The sequence below is a fragment of the Eschscholzia californica genome, unplaced genomic scaffold (assembly GCF_041429995.1).
Source record: "Eschscholzia californica isolate CP2 unplaced genomic scaffold, dmEscCali1.0.p SCAF_3, whole genome shotgun sequence".
Classification (NCBI taxonomy): Eukaryota; Viridiplantae; Streptophyta; class Magnoliopsida; order Ranunculales; family Papaveraceae; genus Eschscholzia; species Eschscholzia californica.
This window is the reverse complement of record NW_028238420.1, coordinates 44,583,743-44,608,748: the sequence shown is the minus strand read 5'-3', so window position 1 is coordinate 44,608,748 and position 25,006 is coordinate 44,583,743. Positions and strand designations below refer to the sequence as shown.

The following is a 25,006-nucleotide window of genomic DNA, read 5'->3' as shown; positions in this document are numbered from 1 at the left end:
TTTGTATAAACTGGAATAGCGCTTACTCGTGATACAAATCAGCGAAGTTTTTTTTTTGAGTTAAACCAGAATTTCATTCATACGAAGGAATATAATCCAACACATTACATGATTTTGAGAGTTTTGACTTCTTTGAGTACAACATGGATTTACTAAAGTAAATAACAACATCAAAAGTAAAGACAACATGAAGAGAAATGAGTACAATATTGCAAAAAAAAATAAAAGACTCTAAAGATCACAAATTAAAGATACTAAAGATGACGAAGGAGACTCTAAAGATCGTGAACGTTATTATACTCAATGAAGAAGAATGAACCAAGTAGAGATGCATGACGGTTGCATCAAGAACACCACACAACCATGGTGATCAAGAAGTTGGTGATCAAGGCCTTTTAGAATGTTCTTCATTGACATTATGGGCGTTTAGAATGTCTTCTTCATTATGGGCTTTATCATGGCCTCTTAATTTCTTTTACACTCGTACTCTTGTCTCGTTTTCACCACAACCATTACAACCACTGTCTTCAATCACCATCATCCTTACTGACTAGGCGACTACCACCATCTGTCTCTATATGGTAGAGAAAACCTCTGATGAGGATTATTCTCTTTGGCTCAGACGAAGAGGTTGTCGACAGGGTTCCTCTCAGTGGCGTGGCCGAGAATTTGAGGGCCCGGTGCGAAATTTTAATCGGGGCCCCTTACATCGCAACAGGACTATAAATATAGAATCATGCATCCAAATAATTAATCAAGATAAATATTTAAAATAAATAATTAAATATGATTTATTTATCGTAAGTAATGAATCTACAAAAATCACAATTTCATAAAACGAATTATAATACTTTCCATACAACAAATTAAACATATGATCACATAATCCATAACAATTAAATATTAATTATTTTTGTTTAAAAAAAATTGAAAAATAAAAGAAAAATACTAATTTGATGAAAAAAAAAATCAACCCTTTTAAATTAAAGAAGTGAAGGAGCAAGAAAGATAAGAAGATTGAGCGTAAGAAATTGTAACGTCAAATGTTTAGTTTTGTTGTTTTATATTTGGGTATTGGCATATTACTCTTTCAAATAATCCTCTTTGACGGACTTGGGAAATAAAATGATAAGTGATCGGGAATCATGGTGGAACCAACCTACTAACTAATTAGAAGTCTCTCTTGACCCCCTACAAAAAAAATAGCATTGTGCCTTCAACCATTTAACCTAAATCAGGCCCCCTTACAAAAAGAATAATATTGGGCCTTAAACCTATAGCCCAAATCAGGTCTCCAGTTTGGCCCAACCAAAAACAAAAATATTTTTGGAAGATGCTTGCTGGATTCAAAACCGAATCTGATGAGTGTTGAGGCGAGTATCTCGCCGGTTGAGCTATCTTACATGTACGTAATTAGGTTAGCTTTAACAATTATTATGTAAGTTTTTCCGGAGAAGGGGCCCTTAAGGAGAGGGGGGCCGGAGCGATCGCACCGCTCCCACCCCCATCCACGCCCTTGGTTCCTCTATATCTATAGTATATCACCATCCTATTTTCTTTTTGTTGGGTGTATGTCTAAAAATACACGATCCACTTCCATGGAACAAGTCCAATATGACGCTTTGGGCATTCCAAAATCCCTGTGCGCCCATATAATTCCTCTTTATGTAAGCTTCACGCTGGGAGAGAGTTAAAACAACCCCCTCATTCTTTTTGTTCAAAGGCCTCAATCTTCGTACTCTCCTCCTATATTATGCTGGGAAGTTCTAAAGCGCCCCATGTGATTGTTTTAGATGCACCAATTACACATCTGTTTTTTCAGTTTTAATTCGAACCGAAACTGAACCAATAAGTAATGGTTTGACTAAATCATCGGTTGTACCCGAGTCGATCATTGGGCCGTCCAACTAATAGTCATAGTGTTAATGGAGTGTAATGAGAGTGTTAGTTTTAACTTTTCTTATTACTGTGTTGTACTTTAGAATAGTGTGGCCTATCACACTATAACCTAAGCTCCTAACAACCTAACCACTCCTAACAAACTCTCAACAGATTCTCAACTAACTCTTCTATATATTTGTAATCTCTCAGTTCATCAATACAAGTTCTCATTTCATCTAATATGGTATTAGAGCAAAATTCCGCTTTCTCTCTCTAGATTCATCATCATCGACTTCGCCTTCATCTTCTAATCTCTCTTTCTTCTTCTTCTTCCTTCTGTTGTTGGATGTTAAATCGCAAGGTGTTCGACGAAAATCCTCAGCAGAAAATTTGTCTCAATCTTCATCTTCTTCCTCTTCGACTGCAATTTTCTCTCTCTAAAATTTCTTTCTATCTCTGCTAAATTTCATCCAAATTCAATGGAGTATCCAAAGATCACAACTGTTTCAGTAAGTTCAATGGCAAATGCTATCCCTATAAAACTCCAAGGTGATAATTACATAACCTGAAAATCACTACTTCTGCCTATATTCAAGAAATATAAAGTTCTTGACATAATTGAAGGTACGAGACCTTGTCCTTCCAAATTTCTGATTAATGATGAAGAATCATCCGATACTATAAGTCAATCATATATTGATTGGCAAGAAGAAGATCAAGCACTGCTTATTTGGCTTAATTCTACTCTTTCTGAATCTGTTATTCCATATGTGATTGGAGTAAATTCTGCAAGAGATCTATGGTTAACTCTTGAAGAGAATTTATCTTCGTCTTCAACTGCTCATGTTCTTCAATTACAGAACAAGCTTCGAGAAATTTCAAAAGGAAACTTATCCATTAGTGATTATCTTGGTTCAATCAAGAAAATTACTGATAATCTTGCTGCAGCTGGATCTCCTGCTTCTAAAAATGAGATAATCATCACTATGCTTCGAGGTCTTCCTTCTGATTATGATGCATTTGCTGCTGCAATCAGAGTTCGAATTCCACTAGTTAGTATTCATGAATTACACAATCTCTTAATTACTGAAGAGATCACTTTGGCCATTGACTTTCACTTCATCAGAGAATTGGTCTCTTCAAGTCGAATAAAAGTGTTCTATATCAAGACAAGTGCTCAACCTGCTGATGTATTCACTAAGGCTCTGCCTTCTCCAAGATTTCGTGAACTAAAGACCAAGCTGAAAGTCTTTGAGAGTCCCTTTCATCTTGAAGGGGGGTAATAGTCATAGTGTTAATGGAGTGTAAGAAAAGTGTAATGAGAGTGTTAGTTTTAACTTTTCTTATTACTGTGTTGTACTTTAGAATAGTGTGGCCTATCACACTATAACCTAAGCTCCTAACAACCTAACCACTCCTAACAAACTCTCAACAGATTCTCAACTAACTCCTCTATATATTTGTAATCTCTCAATTCATCAATACAAGTTCTCATTTCATCTAAAACCAACATGGTTCGACACGGTCTGGTTCGGTTCGGTTGATCGATTTAACCGAGCACAATTTAGAGAAAATGCTGAAGTGATTTTATTCATTTCATTGTATAAAGAATTCAGGATTTTCTTAATCTTTTTTCCTTTTCAGTTGAACACTTTTACATTTTATTAAATTATTATTAACCTAAGATAACAAGGGTAATTCAGAACTTAGTACTAAAGTTTAGTATTTCTTACTCTTATCCCTATATATATAATATGTTATTATAATGAAGCCCTTAGGGTTCGATCGATTCGGCTTGGGCGGTTTTTAGAAACCCAAGTCGCAGCTAAACCAGACTTATTTTGGTTGCTCCGTTTCTCGATCGCGACGAGTGGAACAGTGATTGATTCGGCCTAAAATCCGATCGGTTCGACCGATTGGTTCGGTTTTTGCTCGCCCGTAATAAACAAAATATTGGACGCGTGAGGACGTTTATAGCATGAATTTGGGCGCCTATAGTCTTGCAGGGAAAGTGTCTTTAACTTTGCCTACAAACATTTTAGTAGCGTCATGAGTGTGATGTTTTATAGACATCAATATTTTAACATTTATAGGCATCCTATTTTCTCATAGCAAACTTTCCTCTGTAGACACCTCTCCGAGTGTGATGTAGCCAAGGGCTGTCTCAATCACTTGTTTCCTGTGCATTCCCCAAACACTTAAACAAGACGGAAATGTGTCGTACGCCGCAAGAACAACCACTAGAGTTGAGGCTGGAAGGAAAAAGGAAAATTTTATGATATTTTATTTAATTGGTTAGCAGGGGAAGAGAATGACAAGGTAACCGCATTACGTAAGAGAATGACAAGGTAACCGCATTACGTGTCTGTGTACTATGGTACTTATGGAAAGCTCAGACCAAATTAGTTTTTGGAGAACATCCTCATGGAAGTCTGACAAATTATAAATTCTGCAGTGGAGTTAAATGATGAGTTCGAAGTACAAAGCATACCAGATAATAGCTCACCAGGGAAAGGATAAGCTGGACTCCTGGTCTTGACGAGCTAAAGATCAATTTCGACGTTGGGTATACAGACGGAAGAGCGTACATAGCAGCAGTTTGCAGGAACTCCAAAGGTGAATTCTAATGGCTTTGGTTCATATATCGACACTAGAAGCAGAGGCAAAGGCAGCACTACTAGCTATGAAAATTGCAACCGATTTGCATCAATACATGTGCATTATAGAAGGGGATTCAATGAACGTTGTGAAAGCCTGCTCGAGATTTTAAGATGATATCCTGTGGAGGATCCGATCAACGATCATTGACATAAAGACTAGTATGAGAAATCCCACTGAGTGTTACTTCTCTTTTTGACAACAAAATGCGAATAAATTCTGCACATTTAACATGTTGACAATGGTGAGATCCATCTTGCCCATGTAAATGTAGTGGACTTTGATCACTTGACAACTTGTATCAAAGTTTTGATTAGTAACCAAGGACAATTTTGGTTTTTATAGTTTAGTCCTCCTAATTCCTTTTGGTCCCTCCACCATTCATGTGTTCAATAATTGTACCACAACTAAATGTTAGGTAAAACCCAATAATCTGAAGTAGTACCACTCATGGAAATTGGGAAGTCAATAAAACGCAATTTCATCTAATCTCTTATGATTAGTTAGAGAATGTTTGTACTGTCATATCTAAGGGACATACAAAATTACGTAATATTATTTGCATCTATTATCTAACAGAACTTTCTCTCGTATTAAAAGAAAAACCCTTTTCGAGTATCTCAAATATCACCACTTCGATTTTTTTTGTCGACAAAATGATGGTATGCCGGGCAAGTATCCTGGGATACCTGCAGGGGATACTATCACCATTGTATAAAAAAAATTGACAATAGAGATCCACTAACTTGGGTCTTAAATCTTTTTTATTCAAAGACAGGTGATTAATTAACCATTACTTATCTTGTGGTCATCAAGGCCTCTAGTATGACTCTAGGAGTGAATCTTTTATGAACTTAAAACTCCAAACATAACAATTTGAATTAATGTACCCTAATAATTTGGTGATATTGTAGAATAAAAATCTAAAGTTCAATTTGAAAGCAAACATCACAAGTTGATAATGGATTGTAAATCAATTTCCATATTGGGTGCGTGTTCTTGGGATTAAATACTTTTTTTTTTCTCAATTCTGTGTGACTGATTTTAAAGAAGTAAGGTTTTGAAGTGCTAAAACGGATTATATTATTAGTTGTACGAAAAGTTGTTTGGACATTACTATAATACGTTATGATGTGACGTGAAGAATGTTTATCGTAAGTCTGTCTCATAGTTTGACTTTAGCCTTCGAGGTAGTTAGCGATGTTATCCTCTTTGAATTTTCATCCGTTTAAAATGTGTCACTAGAAAAATGGTGCTTAATTCCTTACAAAGTGCACAACCCACCACCACTTATTCTCTTCACACGAGCAAGAGTTGTCAACAAACTTCAATGTTTCTACGACCCTTCAGTCAATCAGATCATCTTTTTCCTCCCCTCCCACCACCCACCTCTGACCATAACCACCATTTATCTCTCTTCCTTCTGTTCCGACGAAAGAAAGAAACCACTGCCTAAAACACGAGTTCCTGCAAAAGGGCCCATTCCCTTCGCTAAAAGAGACAGAGTGAGAGAGTATGGTGATGGTAGTGTGCCGACAACCCTCGTCAGAGTGAGGAGAAAAAAATGTGGTGTGTAGTTGGAGCCTTGGAGGAAATCAAATTTACTCCGATTTTTTTTTCTCCAAATAGCATCACTAATTCTTCATGACTTTCCTCAAAGTGATGTACTAGTCTCCGCACAGCTGTAATGTATCATAACTACTCTCCCTCGTCGGTCACATATTTAAAGAGTAGATTTCAAATTTGAAACTCTTTTCTGCGAAACAGAAATGGGCATCCACGCTTAATCTATTGCTGTTTTCTGCAACTTGCACTTCTAGTGAGAGAAAGAAAGAAAGAGATTATCTTTCATGCAAGTGGAGGTAAAGTCTTCCTTCTATTTTGTTCTTTTTTAGTTATTGACTTCTAGTAACAATCAATTGAATTCTAGGGTTTCGTTTCTCAATTATTGCTAGAATCTCAATTTTCCTATACCTATTTCATTCCTTCAGTAAATGACCTAGCTAGATTAAGGGTAACTGTCTCCGTACTATTATGCACGAAAACGACTTTTCCCCTTTTCAGTTGTGAACTCAAATTTGATAATTCAAGAATAGTAAGCTTCTTTTTAGGTTTAAATTCGGGGAGTTTGAGGTCACATTTCAATTCAATTCAATTGACTCTCTCTCTCTCTCTCTAAAAGAAAGAGAATGGTACTTGAAGATGTTATTCTAAAGTTACTTTTAGTTTCATATCTTCTTTCAACAACAGTTTTCTCTCAAACCCTAAACCCTAAATTTGAAATTGAAGCCCTAAATGCCTTCAAAAAATCAATTACCCATGACCCAATTGGAGTATTATCAGACTGGACTGATAAAACCCCTCATTGCAATTGGACTGGTGTTGCTTGTGACACTTCTTCCACTGTCATTTCGATTATTATTCCGAAAGTGGAACTTGAAGGCCAAATTTCGCCGTTCCTTGGAAATCTATCAAGTTTGCAAGTTCTTGACTTAACTTCAAATTCATTCACAGGTTCGATTCCGTATCAATTGGGGTTCCTCAAGAAGCTTAATCAGTTAGTATTGTACCAAAATTTGCTTTCAGGGTTCATTCCTGTAGAGTTGGGGAAGCTGAAAAATCTTCAGATTTTGGATTTGGGAGAGAATATGTTAAAAGGAAGCATCCCTGAGAGCATATGCAACTGCACATTCTTGACTGGGTTGGCATTCAACACCAACAATCTCACCGGTACGATTCCATCTTGTATTGGTAACTTGGTTAACCTTCAACTTTTATTAGGTTATACGAATAATTTGATTGGTTCTTTACCTGTTTCCATGTGGGGACTGTTGTCTTTGCAAAATCTCGATTTTCATCAAAATCGCTTGTCTGGGGTAATACCTCCAGAGATTGGAAACTTCTCAGAGTTACAGTTTCTTCAGCTTTACGAAAACCAGTTTAGTGGAAGAATCCCGCCTGAGCTAAGCCAATGTCAAAAACTTGTATTCTTGAACTTGTATGATAATCAGCTAACAGGAAATATTCCTCCCGAGCTCGGGAGTCTCGTCTATTTAGAATCACTGAGGTTATACAGAAATAGGTTGTCTTCGACAATTCCTCCCACCTTGTCGAATTGTAAGTCATTGATGTTTTTGAGTCTGTCAGAAAATAAGTTAACCGGAACGATACCTTTTGAACTTGGGTATCTGAGATCACTTCAAGTCTTGACATTGCACCTAAATAACCTCACTGGTACTATCCCTTCTTCTTTGACGACCTTAAAAAATTTGACGTACTTGTCTCTGGGTTTCAATTCTATTGAAGGCGAAATTCCAACAAATATTGGATCACTCCATAAGTTGGAGAGACTGTATCTGAATAACAACCTCCTAAAAGGTCGTATTCCTTCTAGCATAATTAATTGTTCCCATCTCTCTCAATTAGGGTTAGCTTATAATAGATTAACGGGGAAAATTCCTGACGGTTTTGGAACCTTGCGGAATCTCAGCGTCTTAGCCGTCCCTAAAAATGAATTGTCCGGTGAAATTCCAGAAGACATATTCAGCTGCACCAATCTAGAAATTTTGAGTCTGGCACTTAACCATTTCAGTGGGTCATTGAGTGGGAGCATCGGCAAACTCTTGAAACTCAGAATTTTGCAGCTCGGGGGAAATTATTTTTCTGGGCAGCTTCCTCGAGAGATTGGGAATTTGAGCCTCTTAAACAGTTTGGAAGTATCTAGGAATAACTTTTCTGGGAAGTTACCATCTGAGATATCGAAGCTCTCAAACCTGCAAGAGCTTTTGGTAGCTGATAACTTTCTGGAAGGTGGATTTCCTGAGCAAATTTTTGAACTAAAACAGGTCACTGAGCTTAGGTTGCAGCTGAACCTGTTTACTGGTTCCATTCCAGATCAGTTCTCAAAACTTGAGATGCTTTCTTACTTAGATTTGCATGGAAACAATTTCACTGGCTTTATACCAAGAAGCATGGACAGTTTTGACAAGCTTTCAACCCTCGATCTTTCTCATAATCGTCTTACTGGACCAATTCCTGGACCTCTTATAAGAAGGATGGAAAACATGCAGTTTTATCTCAACTTATCATACAATTTCTTGACGGGGAGCATTCCGCATGAGCTTGGTGGGATGGGAATGGTACAAGCCGTTGATTTCTCAAACAATAATCTGTCTGGAACCATTCCGACCACACTTCGAAGCTGCAAGAATCTATTATTGCTTGACCTGTCTGGAAACAGACTCGATGGTCAAATTCCTGACGAGGTTTTCTCTCAAATGGAGTTCCTTGTGAGCTTAAATCTTTCAAGCAATATGTTAAGTGGTTCACTCCCTGGAAAATTTTCAAGTCCGACAAACTTGAGCTCTCTCGATCTTTCTCTGAACAAGTTCACCGGACAGATTCCAGAGAGTTTCAAGAACCTCTCGAGTCTTAAACATCTCAACCTTTCATTCAATCAGCTAGAAGGCCAAGTTCCAACCAAGGGCATATTTAGAAATCTCAGTTCATCAAGTTTGGAAGGTAATCTTGCTCTCTGTGGGACCAAAAGTTTGAGAGCATGTAACGAACGCAAAGGCAAAACTCCTCAGCGATTTTCCAAGAAGGCTATCTTAATTCTCGTCGTTCTTGGCTCTATCTTTGTAATCTTGATCGTGGTTTCTGCTGTTTTAATTCATCGCAAGTTCTTCAATAAGCCAAAACCAAAGGAGGTTAAAGATTCAGAAGCCCAATATTCTGTAACTCCTGCACTCAAGAGATTTGATAGGAAATGTTTAGAAATCGCAACTGATTTCTTTAATGAAGATAATGTGATTGGTAGAAGCAGTCTGAGTATTGTTTATAAGGGTAGATTAGAAAATGAACAGCGGATAGCCGTAAAGAAGTTGAACATAGACCAACTTTCTGCAGAATCCAGTAAATGTTTCGACAGGGAACTGAAAACCTTAAGCTATTTAAGACACCGAAATTTAGTGAAGGTAATAGGTTTTGCTTGGGAGAGTGGAAATATGAAAGCTCTAGTTTTGGAGTACATGGAGAATGGGAACTTAGAGAACATTATACATGATCTTGGCTCAGACAGATCAAGATGGACATTCTCTGAGAGGTTGAGAGTTTGTGTTTCTGTCGCAAATGCATTGGTTTACTTGCATTCAGGTTATGGTGAACCCATTGTTCACTGTGATCTGAAACCTTCAAATATTCTCTTCGATGAAGAGTGGGAGGCTCATGTCAGCGATTTTGGGACAGCTCGGATTCTGGGTATTCATCTCGATAATGGAAATGGTGTTTCCATCTCATCAGCATTCCAAGGCACAATTGGCTATTTGGCTCCTGGTAATCATTTCTTAACCTCTTCATGATTTCTTTGGAGTACTTATTATGTATATATATATATTTGTCAAGTCGTTAGTCGACATTGTTCTAACTAGACATATTCACATTTTCAGAGTTCGCATATATGAGAAAAGTGACAACCAAGGTGGATGTTTTCAGCTTTGGTGTATTAGTAATGGAGTTCTTAACTGCGAAAAGGCCGACTGGGACCATAGAAGAGAATGCTACACCGATTTCTCTGCGTGAATTAGTAGAATCAGCTCTTACGAACGAACCCAATCAAATTCATAAAGTTTTGGATGAAGATATGATACCAAGTCTACCAGGCAAAGAGGAGAGAGTTGCAGAACTCCTTGAACTGTGTTTATCTTGCACCAATCATGATCCCGAAGATCGACCGGATATGAGTGAAGTTGTGTCTTTGCTCTTGAAGTTAAGTGAAGGCAAGTAACATAGGAAGCAACCTTTGATGAATGAGCTTAGAATTGTGTTATCTCATTGAGGTAAATACAAGAACCAGAGCTGCTATATTCAGTTTTACAAGCTAATGTATATCATAATGCCTAAGTTTGGAGTTCAATTAGATCGTTAAATACGATAAATGTAATCCAAGCCGTTTTTAGCAGTATATCATCAAATGTATCAACTGTAATTTAGACAGATACGTTTCAATCTTCAAAGTTAGAAAAATAAAAATTAAGTTAGACTAAAACGACGATACGTGAATATCGTGACCACATTTTTCAACTACTTCGTTTGAACAGTAACAATTTAGAATCAAAGATAAAGATTGTGATGCATTAGGTGAAATCCCTAAATTATAAGTAATTGTAGAACTCCTTGAAATAAATAGTACACCTATTCTCCAGCAATTCGACAAAACCACAGGATCAAAATTTTTAACGTATACAAATTAAATTCCGTCAGAAGGAATCGACTGGAATTCAGTGAATACCATTTTGAAAGAATAGTTAGACTATTCCTTCCACAGATCCGCAAACTCATCAGGCTCCAATGGATTAGATTGCTCGAGCTCCTTCCTCCTTGTCTTTGCTTTAACCTTCTTCGCATACTTCCCTGCCTTCTTCCTCTTCTGCATTGCTCGAATCTGCAAATGCAATGAACGGACAACCAATATAAATAAACAAACAAAATTGTCGATACGAAGAGATTACATTACATTTTTCATACAGGGTAAGAATGAGTTTGATACCATTGGCCAGCATGTAACAAGTACGAGAATAACAACCACCATTATCCAAATGGGTGAAGTCAAAAGAAAAGAGGGAGATTTTATAGGGCCCCCTCATTTTTGTTAAAAGGCCTCCCCTCAGTGATAATTTAGCAAGTAAAATGGTTCATTGGGAGGCCTTTTAACAAAATTGGGGAGGCCTTATAAAATTTCCCAAGAAAAGATAGACGAGTGCTAGGATTCTCTTAATCCAAGTTAGAAGTACGTTAATGAATTGCCCTACGATGGACCCACAAGAGCACCTTTGTTTAGAAAGTAATTTTTTTCTCTCTCTTGCTTTAAGAGCATCTCCAATGCAAAACTCAATCTTAGAATCTCGGAGTGCCACATAAGATTTTCTGAGTTTTTCTTAAAAAATCATCTCCAATGCAAAACTCAACTAAGATCTCAAAGATGATGTGTCGAGAGTGGAATAGAGATATCTCAAGAGGACACTCTACATTGGAGACATACAAGAATTGAGGATCTCTATTTTCGACACCTAAGAGTGAGAATCTCAATTGGAACTCGACAAATAGGACGAATGGAGATTTTTTTGAGTTTTGCATTGGAGATGCTCTAAGTATTAGAGCATCTCCAATGCAACACTTAGAAATTCCGAGTGCCACCTAAGATTTTTTAAGTTTTTGACTAAAAATCCTCTCCAGTGCAACACTCTATTTGGATCTCTAAGATGATGTGTCGAGGATGGAATAGAGATATCTCAAGAGGACACTCTATTTCTAGAGTGTCCTCTTGAGATATTTAGAATTGTCCAACTCATCAATATTTGATTTTCAACTAATTGAAATCGAGTCTTCTATATTTTCTAAAATAACTAATTATTTATTTACAAAAATAACTATGCCACATAAGTAAATAAGATAAGTTTAGAGTTTTGCATTGGAGACATAAAAAAATTAAGAATTTCTATTAACGCCACCTAGGAGTGAGAATCTCAATTGAACTTAACACATATGATGAATAGAGATTTTTTTGAGTTTTGCATTGGAGATGCTCTTAGAGCATGTCCAATGCAAGACTCAATCTTAAAATCTTAAGCGCCGCCTAAGACTTTAGAGTTTTTTTGAGAGAAAATCTCTCCAATGCAAAACTCAATTGAGATCTTAAGATGATGTGAAAGCATTAAGTTTTAAGATGTCTCAACTAGAAACTCTATTTTTGAGATGAGAGTTTTAAGTGTCCCAGTCATCAAATTTAATTTTTGGACCAATAGAAAGTCTTTCTTTCTCAACTCCTTTTTCCTATTAAATGTATGTGTGACATGTGTATCTATTAGAGTTTTTTTTAGAGTGTTGCATTGGAGAATGACTTGAATTAGAGATACTCAAGTTAGCCACACAGGAAAGAATCTCAATTGAGACTCAACACATTAATCAATTGGAATTTTTTTTTTGAGTTTTGCATTGGAGATGCTCTTAGTTTCCCATTTTATATTCTTACTTTCCACAAATAACAAAACTTTCCAATTATTTTATATCCCTGGTCTCTCCCTCCTATATTCAACTTATTTTGTTTCTAAAATCTTTCACCTAAATTTATAACTTTATTTTATACTAGAAAAAGAAGTTTATTATCTACAATTAGCTCTTCTTCAATTTTGAGATTGAGTAATTTTCTCCAATTTACAAATTCCTACATCTACATTGCAAAAAGAAAAAAAAAACATTTTTCGAGTTTTATTGGTATAGTTACATCTGTGACATCAAAAAAGTTTTCCGATTTACAAATTCCTACATCTTCAATCTACAAATTCCTACATCTTGAGATTTAATTTTTTGTTATTTATTTTTTAAAATACATTTTTTGACGTTTGATTATACAAGGGACCCCAAGTAAACTTTGGCATCGGACCCCCAAATTCTCACTCACGACTTTGGATCCGGCGAAAGAAGAAATCCCCACTCAGAATACTAGATCGGGTGAAAGAGGCCTTCGCTAGAAGAGAGGGGGAGAGAATGATGATGGTAGTCGACGAACTTTGTCAGAGCTAGGAGAAGAAAAGGTGGTGTCAACTGGGAGGAGATAAAATGGTGGCCAATACGTGGACACCTAGTTTTTTTTATATGGACAACTATTTTATGTGGACAACTAGAAAAATTAAAAAAATTATATGGAGAATAATTTTTAAAGGGACATCAACCTATGATTCTTCAGTCATGTCCGCTAAGAGTTAAAAGTTTTACTTTCTTTTCTCTCGATTCGGACAAAAACTCCCCACCAAAGCTTTCTCTCTCTACTTTTTCTTTAATGGTGGTGGAAGAAGATGACGAGTGAAATAGATGAAGACTAAAAAATTTCGGAGGACATGAGTGAGTAAAATAGATTAGAGTAATGCCTGTCATCCCCTTCTTGTTTAATTATACCATTAGTAATTGTGTCTTTCCTTATCATACAGACTCTCTATAAAGAAGTGATGAAGTCCCCACTTATCGTTCACAACCCTAATTTTAAGTCTCCAGAAGGGAAGAGGGATGTAGGTTTATCACAGCTATGAATACAAGAATCTCTTACCCCAAACCCTAATACTAACGTTCTTCTCTCTTGTTTTCATTTTCAATTTTATTTTATGATGAATTAGCAGTAAGAGTAGCTGAATGATATTTGGATTCATTTTCCAAACAAATTTCATGTGGTTTAGTTAGGATGCGAAGATTGATAGATCCCTTTTGTAATGACAGGGCCGGTCCTGAGATTTTGGAGGCCCGAATTTCATGAATGGGGGCCTACACGCGTTTCATAAGAAAAAGAAATTGTATGCTTTATACATTTTCCTTGAATATAATGTGAGGTTTAACAATGAAACTAGGCCTGTAAACGGTGGTCCGAAAATCCGAATTCGATCCGCATTCGCACTCAAATAATCCGACATTTCGGATTTCGGATTCGAATTTCGGATGTCTTGTCGGATAATTTTCGGATATCGGTTTCGGATTCGGATATAGCTATATCCGACTTCGAAAAAATCCCATCCGATTCGCATTTGAAATCAACGGTTAAGATTCACCCAAGGGATTAAAAAATAAACAAAACTTTATCCTCAAGTAGTCAACTTAAAGTCTAAGACTAAGTCTTCAGACTTCAAAGAATCAAAGTTCAACTTCAAGTCTTCAACTCTTATCGGAATTTCGGATCAGATAATATTGTATTTGAATTTCGGATCGGATAATATTCGAATTTCGGATAATATTGTGTTATAATGTTATGGCTTAAAATTCAGAATTTCGGATCGGATAATATTCGATATTCGAATAGCATTTCGAATATCGGATTCGGATGTCATTTTTGACCATCCGTCGGATATCGAACCCTTATCGGATAGTTCGAATAATTTCGGATTTCGAATTCGGATAGTACTATATCCGAAAATAGTTCGGTCCGTTTACAGCCCTAAATGAAACTTGTGTTCATTACTTGTAATCTGAATAGAACGATCTGATTGAGTTACTCGAAAATCGGTTTGGGTTCAGGAAGAGCCCTCGACGAGTCAGTAGCTTATTCAGTTTTTTTTAGCAGAAAAAAATAAAGTATTAGAAAATAATTTTCTCAGAAAATAGTGGAAAGAAATTTCAACCTTCTTTTTTTGGTGTTTAGGGTGATAGTGTTGTTTGTAGTTTGATGGTCGTTGTGATGGTGGAGGTTTGGTATTGATGGTAGTTGTTGTGGTGTTGAAGTGTAGTAGTGATGGTGGTAATGAAAGTATAGTGGCAGAGGTTTAGTAATCGTGGTGGTAGTGGAGGTACAACATGGGGGTTTAGTAATTGTGATGGTGGTTTTAGTGCCAACTAAAGTAATTAAAAAAAAAAATAATGGTGGCGGCTTTGGTATTGAAGTTTAGTAATGGTGGTGTTAGTGGAGGTACAATGGTTTAGTAGTTGTGGTGGTGTTTCTTTTTTGTTTGAGTATAATTGTGGTGGTGGTAGAAGTGTCGGCTAAAGTAATGAAAAATACAATTTAAAAAGAAAAAAATAAATATGCTTGGGATCGAACCTAGGTCATTTAGTCTATGTAACATGCTTACTACCAACTAAACTAAAGTAACCTACTTGTTGTCCTTTGTAATTTTACAATGGAGATAAAATAAATGAGGCCCCCTTACTTCTATCTGTGTAGGCTTCATGTGAGGCCCTTTGGCCCTGGAGCCCGAAGCAAGGCTTTGCTCGCTTGCACCACAGAGTCGGCCGTAATGAAATTCATCATCTTTGGTTCAGACAGGGGCATATAACAATTAAAACATAGGGTAATTTTGTATTCAATCCACACTTTTACAACTTCTCTTGAATCAATTTGGGGGAAAGGAACGACTATGATTATCATCAGTTCCTTTCCTAGAAAGATTCAAACATGTCATATTTTGATCTATATTTTACCTATAATCATAAACCCTAGATATTGGAGATTTGAATACCCAATGACTCTTGGGTAATAAGCATTGGTTGGTCGTATGGTTTTGAACGATGAGATGACCTAGCATTTCATATTTTGATCTTCTGTAACATCATTATCTTAACCGAAGTACGATGAATGAAGACTAACAAGAAGAAGGAATAAACTTCCATGATATTTTCATATCTCGCGGGCCATAGAGATGAGAGAGAAAAAGTGTAAAAAAAACTTCTTCCCCAAGTTTCACCATATGAACTAAAACAAACCCTAATCTCTTTACTTCATACCCAGATCGATATCCTCGTTAAATTTTACAATCAATCACGAATAATATCACCAGATCTTACCCTCCTTTATTCCATTAAACCTAGATCTCTCATGAATCTACGGAGGTGCTCAAGATCTAACAATGAAGTCAAGGATATATTGTTTTCAGTAAGGGGTTTTATCACATCAAACTATCAAAATACTTGCTTAGTGTTTTTTCTCTCTCTACTCATTCATTCTAGGCATCACCCCTTCCACCCTTTGCATGTCCAATTTACTGCTGGTTACTCACACTTGGTTCTCGATTCTTGGTAATTAGCCTATTATCTACAAGTGGACGAGCTTATTGCTCATCAAATGACGATTTTTTTCACCTGGGGTCTAGTTATGTTTAGCTGGGTTCATCGATGGACCTTGTGTCTCATGAGTTCATATCGATTGTCTTTTAAGATCTTTAATGTTGGTATTAACTTACCTTTCGACCCTGGAGGACACTATTGTTCGGATATTTATGTCCACCTTCGTCGCCCACCTTTTGTTTTTCATCTCTCAGCTCAATTTTTGTCGAGTACTTTTGTGTTTGGTTCTCGAATAGATTTAACTCTTTATCCAGGTTCCTTAACATTTTCACTTCCACCCCTTCTCACAATTCATTTGCGATTATTTGTTGGATTAGCTGTGTATTTATACTCATGCCACGCTAACGATCCCACTTACCAGGTGGCTGACTTGTTTCTACTTTGTAGAACTCGTGCGCATATGGTCTTTGTGTTTCGAGAATATTGGTGGGATAACTCGGAACCATCATTTGGTTCCTTCTTGCAGACATCTTTGTTTCCTTTTGAAACTTTGGGTGTCTGTTTAATCCATCTTCAATGTTACAGGAAGTTAGGTACAACTTTCATCTTTCAATCAACCAGAAGGACTTTCAAATTCCATATCATTCTCAAGATGAGCTATCAGACTTGCATGCTACAGAATGAAGAATGCTTTAGAATTCGAAGTTATATTATGCATTTCCTCATTTCTATAATTTTGTTTTTCTACTTTGTTTGTTGTAATAGACTTTGATGTTTAATGCATTTCCTTTTAGCAAGAAAAACAACAAGAAGAAGAAGATGATGAATGAAGATGGAGATGAATGACAATTAGGTTTTTTATTCTTAACTATTGTAATTGTTAATAGCCATCACATTAATTAGGGTTCATATTTAAGTCCTTGTAGAGTTGTCCCCTTATTAAAAAATAGTTGTTCATATGAAAAAACGGGTTGTCCGCTGTCCACATATTCCCCACCAATAAAATTAGCAAAAATGATGCTATGCCCGGCTGAATCCCGGCCTGAATCCCGGCCAGCCGAGTTGGCAGTCCAACCGGGCATAGCATCATGACGTGGAAGGAGGGATAGGGTAGTTTTTGAAATTTTACAAATTGGTCCCTCAACTTTTAAGCCTTTGGAGTTGAGGCCTCTCCAGTTTAACCAAAACACGGGATTCAACCACTCTTCCTCCAACAGCTAGGGCAAAATCGATTTTGCTCCAAAAGTTCTCTCAAATCGATTTTGCTCCCCTCTTCCTTTCCCCTTTTGAGTTGTGGTTTTTGGTTCAAAAGCACTCGATTTTGCTTCTTCACTCGATCGATTTCAACCCCAGGAAACTCAAAAGCTAGGGCAAAATCGATTTTGCTGACAAAGAGGAAAGTTGGGAGCAAAAGGTAGGGTTCTTCATTCTTCCACCTTTCATCAGACTAGGTAAGATTCTAATCTCTTCTTCTATCTTTATTTATCTCTCTTACCTCTTTTTCTTTGCTAACCCATAAAAGAAGGATTATATATAGTTGTTGAAGTAGAACTAGTGTTAGGGTTTTGATCTCCATATGGAAGAAACTGATTATAAACCCCATTAGTACTAATTAGTCTTGATGAAAAAGGTAGTCCACCAACACCACCACCAACACCACCACCACCACCACCAAGTTGAAACTCCGTAGAAGGAGATGAAATACTAGGAAAAAACTTCAACCCACTAATATTTTCTGATGAAGAAGGAGATATAGAGTAATCTATTGATGATGAATCATTTCTAGAACTTGATTTTGTGCTAATTCTCTTGTTCTTACGACAACCGCCACCGATACGAACGTTCCGTAAAGCACCGCCTTTAGTCCAATACCTTCTACATGTCTTACAAAAATGTCTTGGTTGTGAAAGATTGTAATTGTTGTAGTAACAGAATTTAGTGTTTGAAGAATCACATCTAGGGCATTTTAGTGCTTGTTCTGGTGGGTTTAGTTTTACTGATGTTGTTGTTGATGAATTTGGGTTTTGTTGCCGTAATTATATGTTATAAATGTTATGAACTTCGTTGAGCTCCAAACCTACAGTTGGTACTGTAACTTCGCACAAGTCTTCTTTCTGTTTGCTAATGTCATTCTCGGGTGATGATGTTTTTACAAAGAAAGTGATGATGTTTTTACAATTAACTGTGGTGATGTTTTTACATAGTCCCTTATTCAAATTTGGGTTGCACTGATTTGCCATTTTTTTTTTATTTTCTGTTTTAGATGATGATGGTGAAACCGAAGAAATGCTGAGGAAATTGGACATGAACGTGACTTGTGAACCGTGCATTGGAATGACTAGATTTGCTCGGCGCTCGATTGGAGCGAGCTAACAGATAGGGCACGAACCCACCTAAGGAAGTATAAAGTCATTTGATAGAAGTGAAGGTTGGAAAGCAGTGCTAGTGGGATGGTCCTGTTTAGAGTTATCGACTGTCTCTTTAAGTATGATTTGTCAAAAGTGCAAACTTCAACTAAAAAGAACCTCGACAAGATTGAGAAACAGATTTAGTTTCTCAGTGTCTCTAATGTTCCTTTACATAAAACTGTGATTAGTTCTACTTCGAACAAAAATTTATTCTTCTGCACTAATTTCATTATGGATGTAGTTAATGTTTTATGATTGTTCTCTTACTGTAATCCATCTGTCATTTTTATGGTCTCTTATAATAATTCTCCTTTTACAACTAATTGTTGTGATTTTTCTGGTGTTTTGTGTTTATAGTCAAGTCATATTCTTGTTTAATCTCTTCATGTGACATCCATGGAGTAAAATGAAGAAGATTTTTATTTTATCCTGGGAACCCTTCATGTGTATATGCAGATTGTAGTAGATTGTAGTAGATTGAAGCATTTTGGTGTTGCACCATTGCAGTATTTTGGCTGCAACTGCAACCATTTGGCGATGTTATAGCTCTTCAAAACCTAGAGCTGCTATAGAATTTCTAGAGAAGCATTTTAAACTAAGAAGTGCAGATCATAACATTAAAGGAATTTCTCACCTTTACTTCCACCGAAAATTTCATTCAATAATCAAAAGTTATTTATAAGACATTACACACCCGTTTGCAAGAACATAACTCACAAAAATACTATTGCTTATGGTACAAATTTTGGAAGCTACTACCATTATAAACATGACTATAGGTGCTCGTCTTATGTTTCGAGGTAGAAAACGTCAGCATTTTCACTTCAGGAATCTTTAGATCTTGGAACAACCCTCATAAACCCAGCTTTAGGATCTTCACTTCATTATCTCAACTGAAAGCTATGGCTGTAGGAGATAACTTACTAACTTGAGATCTTGAAATGTAGTGCATTGTGGTGCTTCAACTCATGGAAATATCAGGATTGCATCTCCAACATCTTCCCATCTAAAACAGGAAAATGATCCGAAAAGATAACGTAAGACAAAAGGAATAAACATAATTGATAACCAAAAAACCGATAAACATAAATGAAAATTTTAGTACAGTTACAGTAACAAATTAGATGAATTATTAGTACAACAGTAACAAAAAGATTAGAACACACTAATGAGACACATACCAAAGACTACATTTTTAGGAGTTCTAACTTCTAATTGCCACTATAGATAATTACGTATAGCCGACTACCTAAACTAAGGCATGAATTGTAATTGCTAGTCCAATATAATCTTAATCAAAACAGTAAATAACTTTTTAGGGCAACGACAAATGAGACGATCACAATATTTTAGGGCAAAATTGCAACTTAAAAACAAAACAATACATCAAAACCCTTCTTCCTTAAAATGGAGACATGGGAATTACATAATGATGTTTATCTAACTTTATAGCTCTCAACTTGGAACATTTTAATGGTTTTAACTGCATGGGAATTTCTCCCAAATTCATCAAATCAGAAATCTAGATATCAATTTAGGGCAGATTCATACAAAGTTCACAAAAATTAGAACTGAAAAGGTAAAATAGCAGAGTACCTTCACACCTTCAAACCAAGCTACTGTTAGGAGGTGATTGATGTCAAACCCGAGCTCGAGAGAGAGAAAGAGAGAGAGAGTTAGAAATTTGTAGAGAGAGAGAAGTCTAACGCCAACAGTCTGATTCTTGTGAAGGAGCAAAATTTCTCGAGTGATTTGAAGCAAAACCTTGCTGTTATCGAGTTGAGAGTTCAAAATCAAGGGAACCCTAGCTTTTAATTTTTTTTTTTTTGTTGGCACGAAACCCTGGCTTTTAGTTGGAAGAGGGAAAGTGAAGTGAAATCCCGTGTTTTGGTTATGAATAGAAAAAGGACTCAACTCAGAAGTGTTCAAAGTTGAGGGATCAAATTGTAAATATTGAAAAATCACCCTCTTCATGCTGCCAACTCAGGATGTTATGCCCGGTTGGCGTGCCAACTCGGCTGGCCGGGATTGGGCCGGGAAAACCGCCGGGCATAGCATCATTTTTGTAAAATCAAAATAGTTGGAACTTCTTTTTTCACAAAGAGGCAGCCGTTAGCCCGTTACTAATTTTTCTCCATGACTTTTCTCGAAGTGATGTACTAGTCTATTCTTCATGACTTTTCTCAAAATGATGTACTAGTCTATTCTTCATGTGCAAATTGCTGTTTTCTGCAACTTGCACTTCTAGTTAGAGAAAAAAACAGATTATCTTTCATGCAGTTGGAGGTTAAGTCTTCCTTCACTTTTGTTCTTTTTTGGTTATTGACTTGTAGTATTGAATTCTAGGGTTTCGTTTCTCAATTATTGCTAAAATCTCAATTTTCCTCTACTTATTTCATTTCCTTCAGTAAATAACCTAGCTAGATTCAATAACTAGTATCAAATTTCATAACTGTCACCCTACAACTATGCACGAAAACGACTTTTCCCCTTTTCATCAGTTAACTCAAATTTGATAATTCAAGATTAGTAAGCTTCTTTTTAGGTATAAATTAGTGGAGTTTGAGGTCACATTTCAATTCAATTCAATCCACTCTACTCTCTCTCTCTCTCTCTCTCTCTCTCTCTCTAAAAGAAAGAGAATGGTACTTGAAGATGTTCTTCTGAAGTTACTTTTAGTTTCATATCTTCTTTCAGCAACAGTTTTCTCTCAACCCCTAAACTCAAAATTTGAAATTGAAGCCCTGAATGCCTTCAAAGAATCAATTACCCATGACCCAATTGGAGTGTTATCAGACTGGACTGATAAAACCCCTCATTGCAATTGGACTGGTGTTGCTTGTGACACCTCTTCCACTGTCATTTCGATTATTATTCCTAAAGTGGAACTTGAAGGCCAAATTTCGCCGTTTCTTGGAAATCTATCAAGTTTGCAAGTTCTTGACTTAACTTCAAATTCATTCACAGGTTGCATTCCGTACCAATTGGGGTTCCTCAAGAAGCTTAATCAGTTAGTGTTGTACCAAAATTTGCTTTCAGGGTTCATTCCAGTGGAGTTGGGGAAGCTGAAAAATCTTCAGATTTTGGACTTGGGAGAGAATATGTTAAAAGGAAGCATCCCTGAGAGCATATGCAACTGCACATTCTTGACTGGATTGGCATTCAACACCAACAATCTCACCGGTATGATTCCATCTTGTATCGGTAACTTAGTTAACCTTCAACTTTTATTAGGTTATAGGAATAATTTCATTGGTTCTTTACCTGTTTCCATGTGGGGACTGTTGTCTTTGCAAAATCTCGATTTTTATCAAAATCGCTTGTCTGGGGCAATACCTCCAGAGATTGGAAACCTGTCAGAGTTACAGTTTCTTCAGCTTTACGAAAACCAGTTTAGTGGAAAAATCCCGCCTGAGCTAAGCCAATGTCAAAAACTTGTATTCTTGAACTTGTATAATAATCAGCTAACAGGAAATATTCCTCCCGAGCTCGGGAGTCTCGTCTATTTAGAATCACTGAGGTTATACAGAAATAGGTTGTCTTCGGCAATTCCTCCCACCTTGTCGAATTGTAAGTCATTGATGTTTTTGAGTCTGTCAGAAAATATGTTAACCGGAACGATACCTTTTGAACTTGGGTATCTGAGATCACTTCAAGTCTTGACATTGCACCTAAATAACCTGACTGGTACTATCCCTTCTTCTTTGACGAACTTGAAAAATTTGACGTACTTGTCTCTGGGTGTCAATTCTATTGAAGGCGAAATTCCAACAAATATTGGATCACTCCATAAGTTGGAGAGACTGTATCTGAATAACAACCTCCTAAAAGGTCCTATTCCTTCTAGCATAATTAATTGTTCCCATCTCTCTCAATTAGGGTTAGCTTATAATAGATTAACGGGGAAAATTCCTGACGGTTTTGGAACCTTGCGGAATCTCAGCGTCTTAGCCGTCCCTAAAAATGAATTGTCCGGTGAAATTCCAGAAGACATATTCAGCTGCACCAATCTAGAAATTTTGAGTCTGGCACTTAACCATTTCAGTGGGTCATTGAGTGGGAGCATCGGCAAACTCTTGAAACTCAGAATTTTGCGGCTCGGGGGAAATTATTTTTCTGGGCAGCTTCCTCGAGAGATTGGGAATTTGAGCCTCTTAAACAGTTTGGAAGTATCTAGGAATAACTTTTCTGGGAAGTTACCATCTGAGATATCGAAGCTCTCAAACCTGCAAGAGCTTTTGGTAGCTGATAACTCTCTGGAAGGTGGATTTCCTGAGCAAATTTTTGAACTAAAACAGCTCTCTGAGCTTAGGTTGCAACTGAACTTGTTTACTGGTTCCATTCCAGATCAGTTCTCAAAACTTGAGATGCTTTCTTACTTAGATTTGCATGGAAACAATTTCACTGGGTTTATACCAAGAAGCCTGAACAGTTTTGACAAGCTTTTAACGCTTGATCTTTCACATAATCGTCTTACTGGACCAATTCCTGGATCTGTTATAGCAAGGATGGAAAATATGCAGTTTTATCTGAACTTATCAAACAACTTTTTGACGGGGAACATCCCGTATGAGCTTGGTGGGATGGGAATGGTACAAGCCATTGATTTCTCAAGTAATAATCTGTCTGGAACCATTCCCGCAACACTTCGAAGCTGCATTAATCTGTTATTGCTTGATCTGTCCGGAAACACACTCGATGGTCAAATTCCTGCCGAGGTTTTCTCTCAAATGAAGTTCCTTGTGAGCTTAAATCTTTCAAGCAATAAGTTAAGTGGGTCACTCCCTGGAAAGTTTTCAAGTCCGACAGACTTGAACTCTCTCGATCTTTCTCTGAACAAGTTCACCGGACAGATTCCGGAGAGTTTCAAGAACCTCTCGAGTCTTAAACATCTCAACCTTTCATTCAATCAGCTAGAAGGCAAAGTTCCAACCGAGGGCATATTTAGAAATCTCAGTTCATCAAGTTTGGAAGGTAATCTTGCTCTTTGTGGGACCAAAAGTTTGAGAGCATGTAACGAACACAACGGCAAAACTCCTCAGCAATTTTCCAAGAAGGCTATCTTAATTTTCGCGTTCTTGGCTCTATCTTTGTAATCTTCATCGTGGTTTCTGCTGTTTTAATTCATTGCAAGTTCTTCAATAAGCCAAAAGCAAAGGAGGTTAAAGATTCAGAAGCCCAATATTCTGTAACTCCTGCACTCAAAAGATTTGATAGGAAATATTTAGAAACCGCAACTGATTTCTTTAACGAAGATAATGTGATTGGTAGAAGCGGTCTAAGTATTGTTTATAAGGGTAGATTAGAATATGAACAGCGGATAGCCGCATAGAAGTTGAACATACACCAACTTTCTGTAGAATCCAGTAAATTTTTCGACAGGGAACTGAAAACCTTAAGCTATTTAAGACACCGAAATTTAGTTAAGGTAATAGGTTTTGCTTGGGAGACTGGAAATATGAAAGCTCTGGTTTTGGAGTACATGGAGAATGGGAACTTAGAGAACATTATACATGATCTTGGCTCAGACAGATCAAGATGGACATTCTCTGAGAGGTTGAGAGTTTGTGTTTCTGTCGCGAATGCATTGGTTTACTTGCATTCAGGTTATGGTGAACCCATTGTTCACTGTGATTTAAAACCTTCGAATATTCTCTTCGATGAAATTGGGAGGCTCATGTCAGCGATTTTGGGACAGCTCAAATTCTGGGTATTCATCTCGATAATGGAAATGGTGTTTCCATCTCATCAGCATTCCAAGGCACAATTGGCTATTTGGCTCCTGGTAATCATTTCTTAACCTCTTCCTGATTTCCTTGGAGTACTTGTTATGTATATATATTTGTCAAGTCCTTGGTCCAATTTGTTCTAACTAGACATATTCATATTTTCAGAGTTCGCGTATATGAGAAAAGTTACAACTAAGGTGGATGTTTCCAGCTTCGGTGTGTTAGTAATGGAGTTCTTAACTGCGAAAAGGCCGACAGGGACCATAGAAGAGAATGCTACACCGATTTCTCTGCGTGAATTAGTAGAATCGGCTCTTAAGAACGAACCTAATAAAATTCATATAGTTTTGGATGAACATATGATACCAAGTCTACCCGGCGAAGAGGAGGAATCGAGAGTTGCAGAACTTCTTGAACTGTGTTTATCTTGCACCAATCATGATCCTTAAGATTGACCTGATATGAGTGAAGTTGTGTTTTTCCTCTTGAAGTTAAGTGAAGGCGAGTAACACGGGAAGAAACCTTTGATGAATGAGCTTAGAATTGTGTTATCTCATTGAGGTAAATACAAGAACCAAAGCTGCTATTTTCAGTTTTACAAGTTAATGTATAGATTAAATGGTTTTCACAATGCCTAATTTTGGAGTTCAATTAGATTGTCAAATACGATAAATATAATCCAAGCCGTTTTTAGCGGTATATCATCAAATGTATCATTTGTAATTTAGGCAGATACGTTTCGATCTTGAAAGTTAGAAAAGATTAAATAAAGTTAGACTAAAACTACGATAA

The 25,006-nt window shown here is 36.8% G+C and overlaps 1 protein-coding gene, 2 long non-coding RNA genes and 1 pseudogene across 10 annotated transcripts; 3 read left to right on the top strand and 1 right to left on the bottom strand.

Annotated features, from left to right (window-relative positions):
- Positions 1 to 6,054: 6,054 nt before the first annotated feature.
- Positions 6,055 to 10,585, top strand: LOC147550732 (LRR receptor-like serine/threonine-protein kinase FLS2). 7 transcript variants are annotated; one of them, XM_086668847.1, is made up of 4 exons: positions 6,127 to 6,401; positions 7,054 to 7,269; positions 7,966 to 9,873; positions 9,987 to 10,585. In XM_086668847.1, the coding sequence occupies exons 2-4, from the start codon at positions 7,188 to 7,190 to the stop codon at positions 10,322 to 10,324; spliced, it is 2,328 nt and encodes a 775-aa protein (XP_086524973.1). In that variant the 5' UTR covers positions 6,127 to 6,401; positions 7,054 to 7,187; the 3' UTR covers positions 10,325 to 10,585. The 7 variants fall into 7 exon arrangements, with proteins under 7 accessions (XP_086524969.1, XP_086524973.1, XP_086524971.1 ...); XM_086668845.1 differs by having other exon boundaries at positions 6,168 to 6,401; positions 7,429 to 9,873; XM_086668843.1 differs by having other exon boundaries at positions 6,055 to 6,401; positions 7,054 to 9,873.
- Positions 10,586 to 17,247: 6,662 nt separating this feature from the next.
- On the top strand, positions 17,248 to 18,808 carry LOC147550731 (uncharacterized). The gene is made up of 2 exons (XR_015238298.1): positions 17,248 to 17,528; positions 18,341 to 18,808. It is a non-coding gene; the product is annotated as an uncharacterized LOC147550731 (long non-coding RNA).
- A 312-nt stretch (positions 18,809 to 19,120) lies between these two features.
- LOC147550730 (uncharacterized) lies at positions 19,121 to 20,553 on the bottom strand. The gene is made up of 2 exons (XR_015238299.1): positions 20,082 to 20,553; positions 19,121 to 19,491 (listed from the first exon to the last, which is right to left on the bottom strand). It is a non-coding gene; the product is annotated as an uncharacterized LOC147550730 (long non-coding RNA).
- Positions 20,554 to 20,662: 109 nt separating this feature from the next.
- On the top strand, positions 20,663 to 25,006 carry LOC147550729 (uncharacterized; annotated as a pseudogene). The gene is made up of 2 exons (XR_015237520.1): positions 20,663 to 24,270; positions 24,380 to 25,006. The product of XR_015237520.1 is annotated as an uncharacterized LOC147550729 (transcript).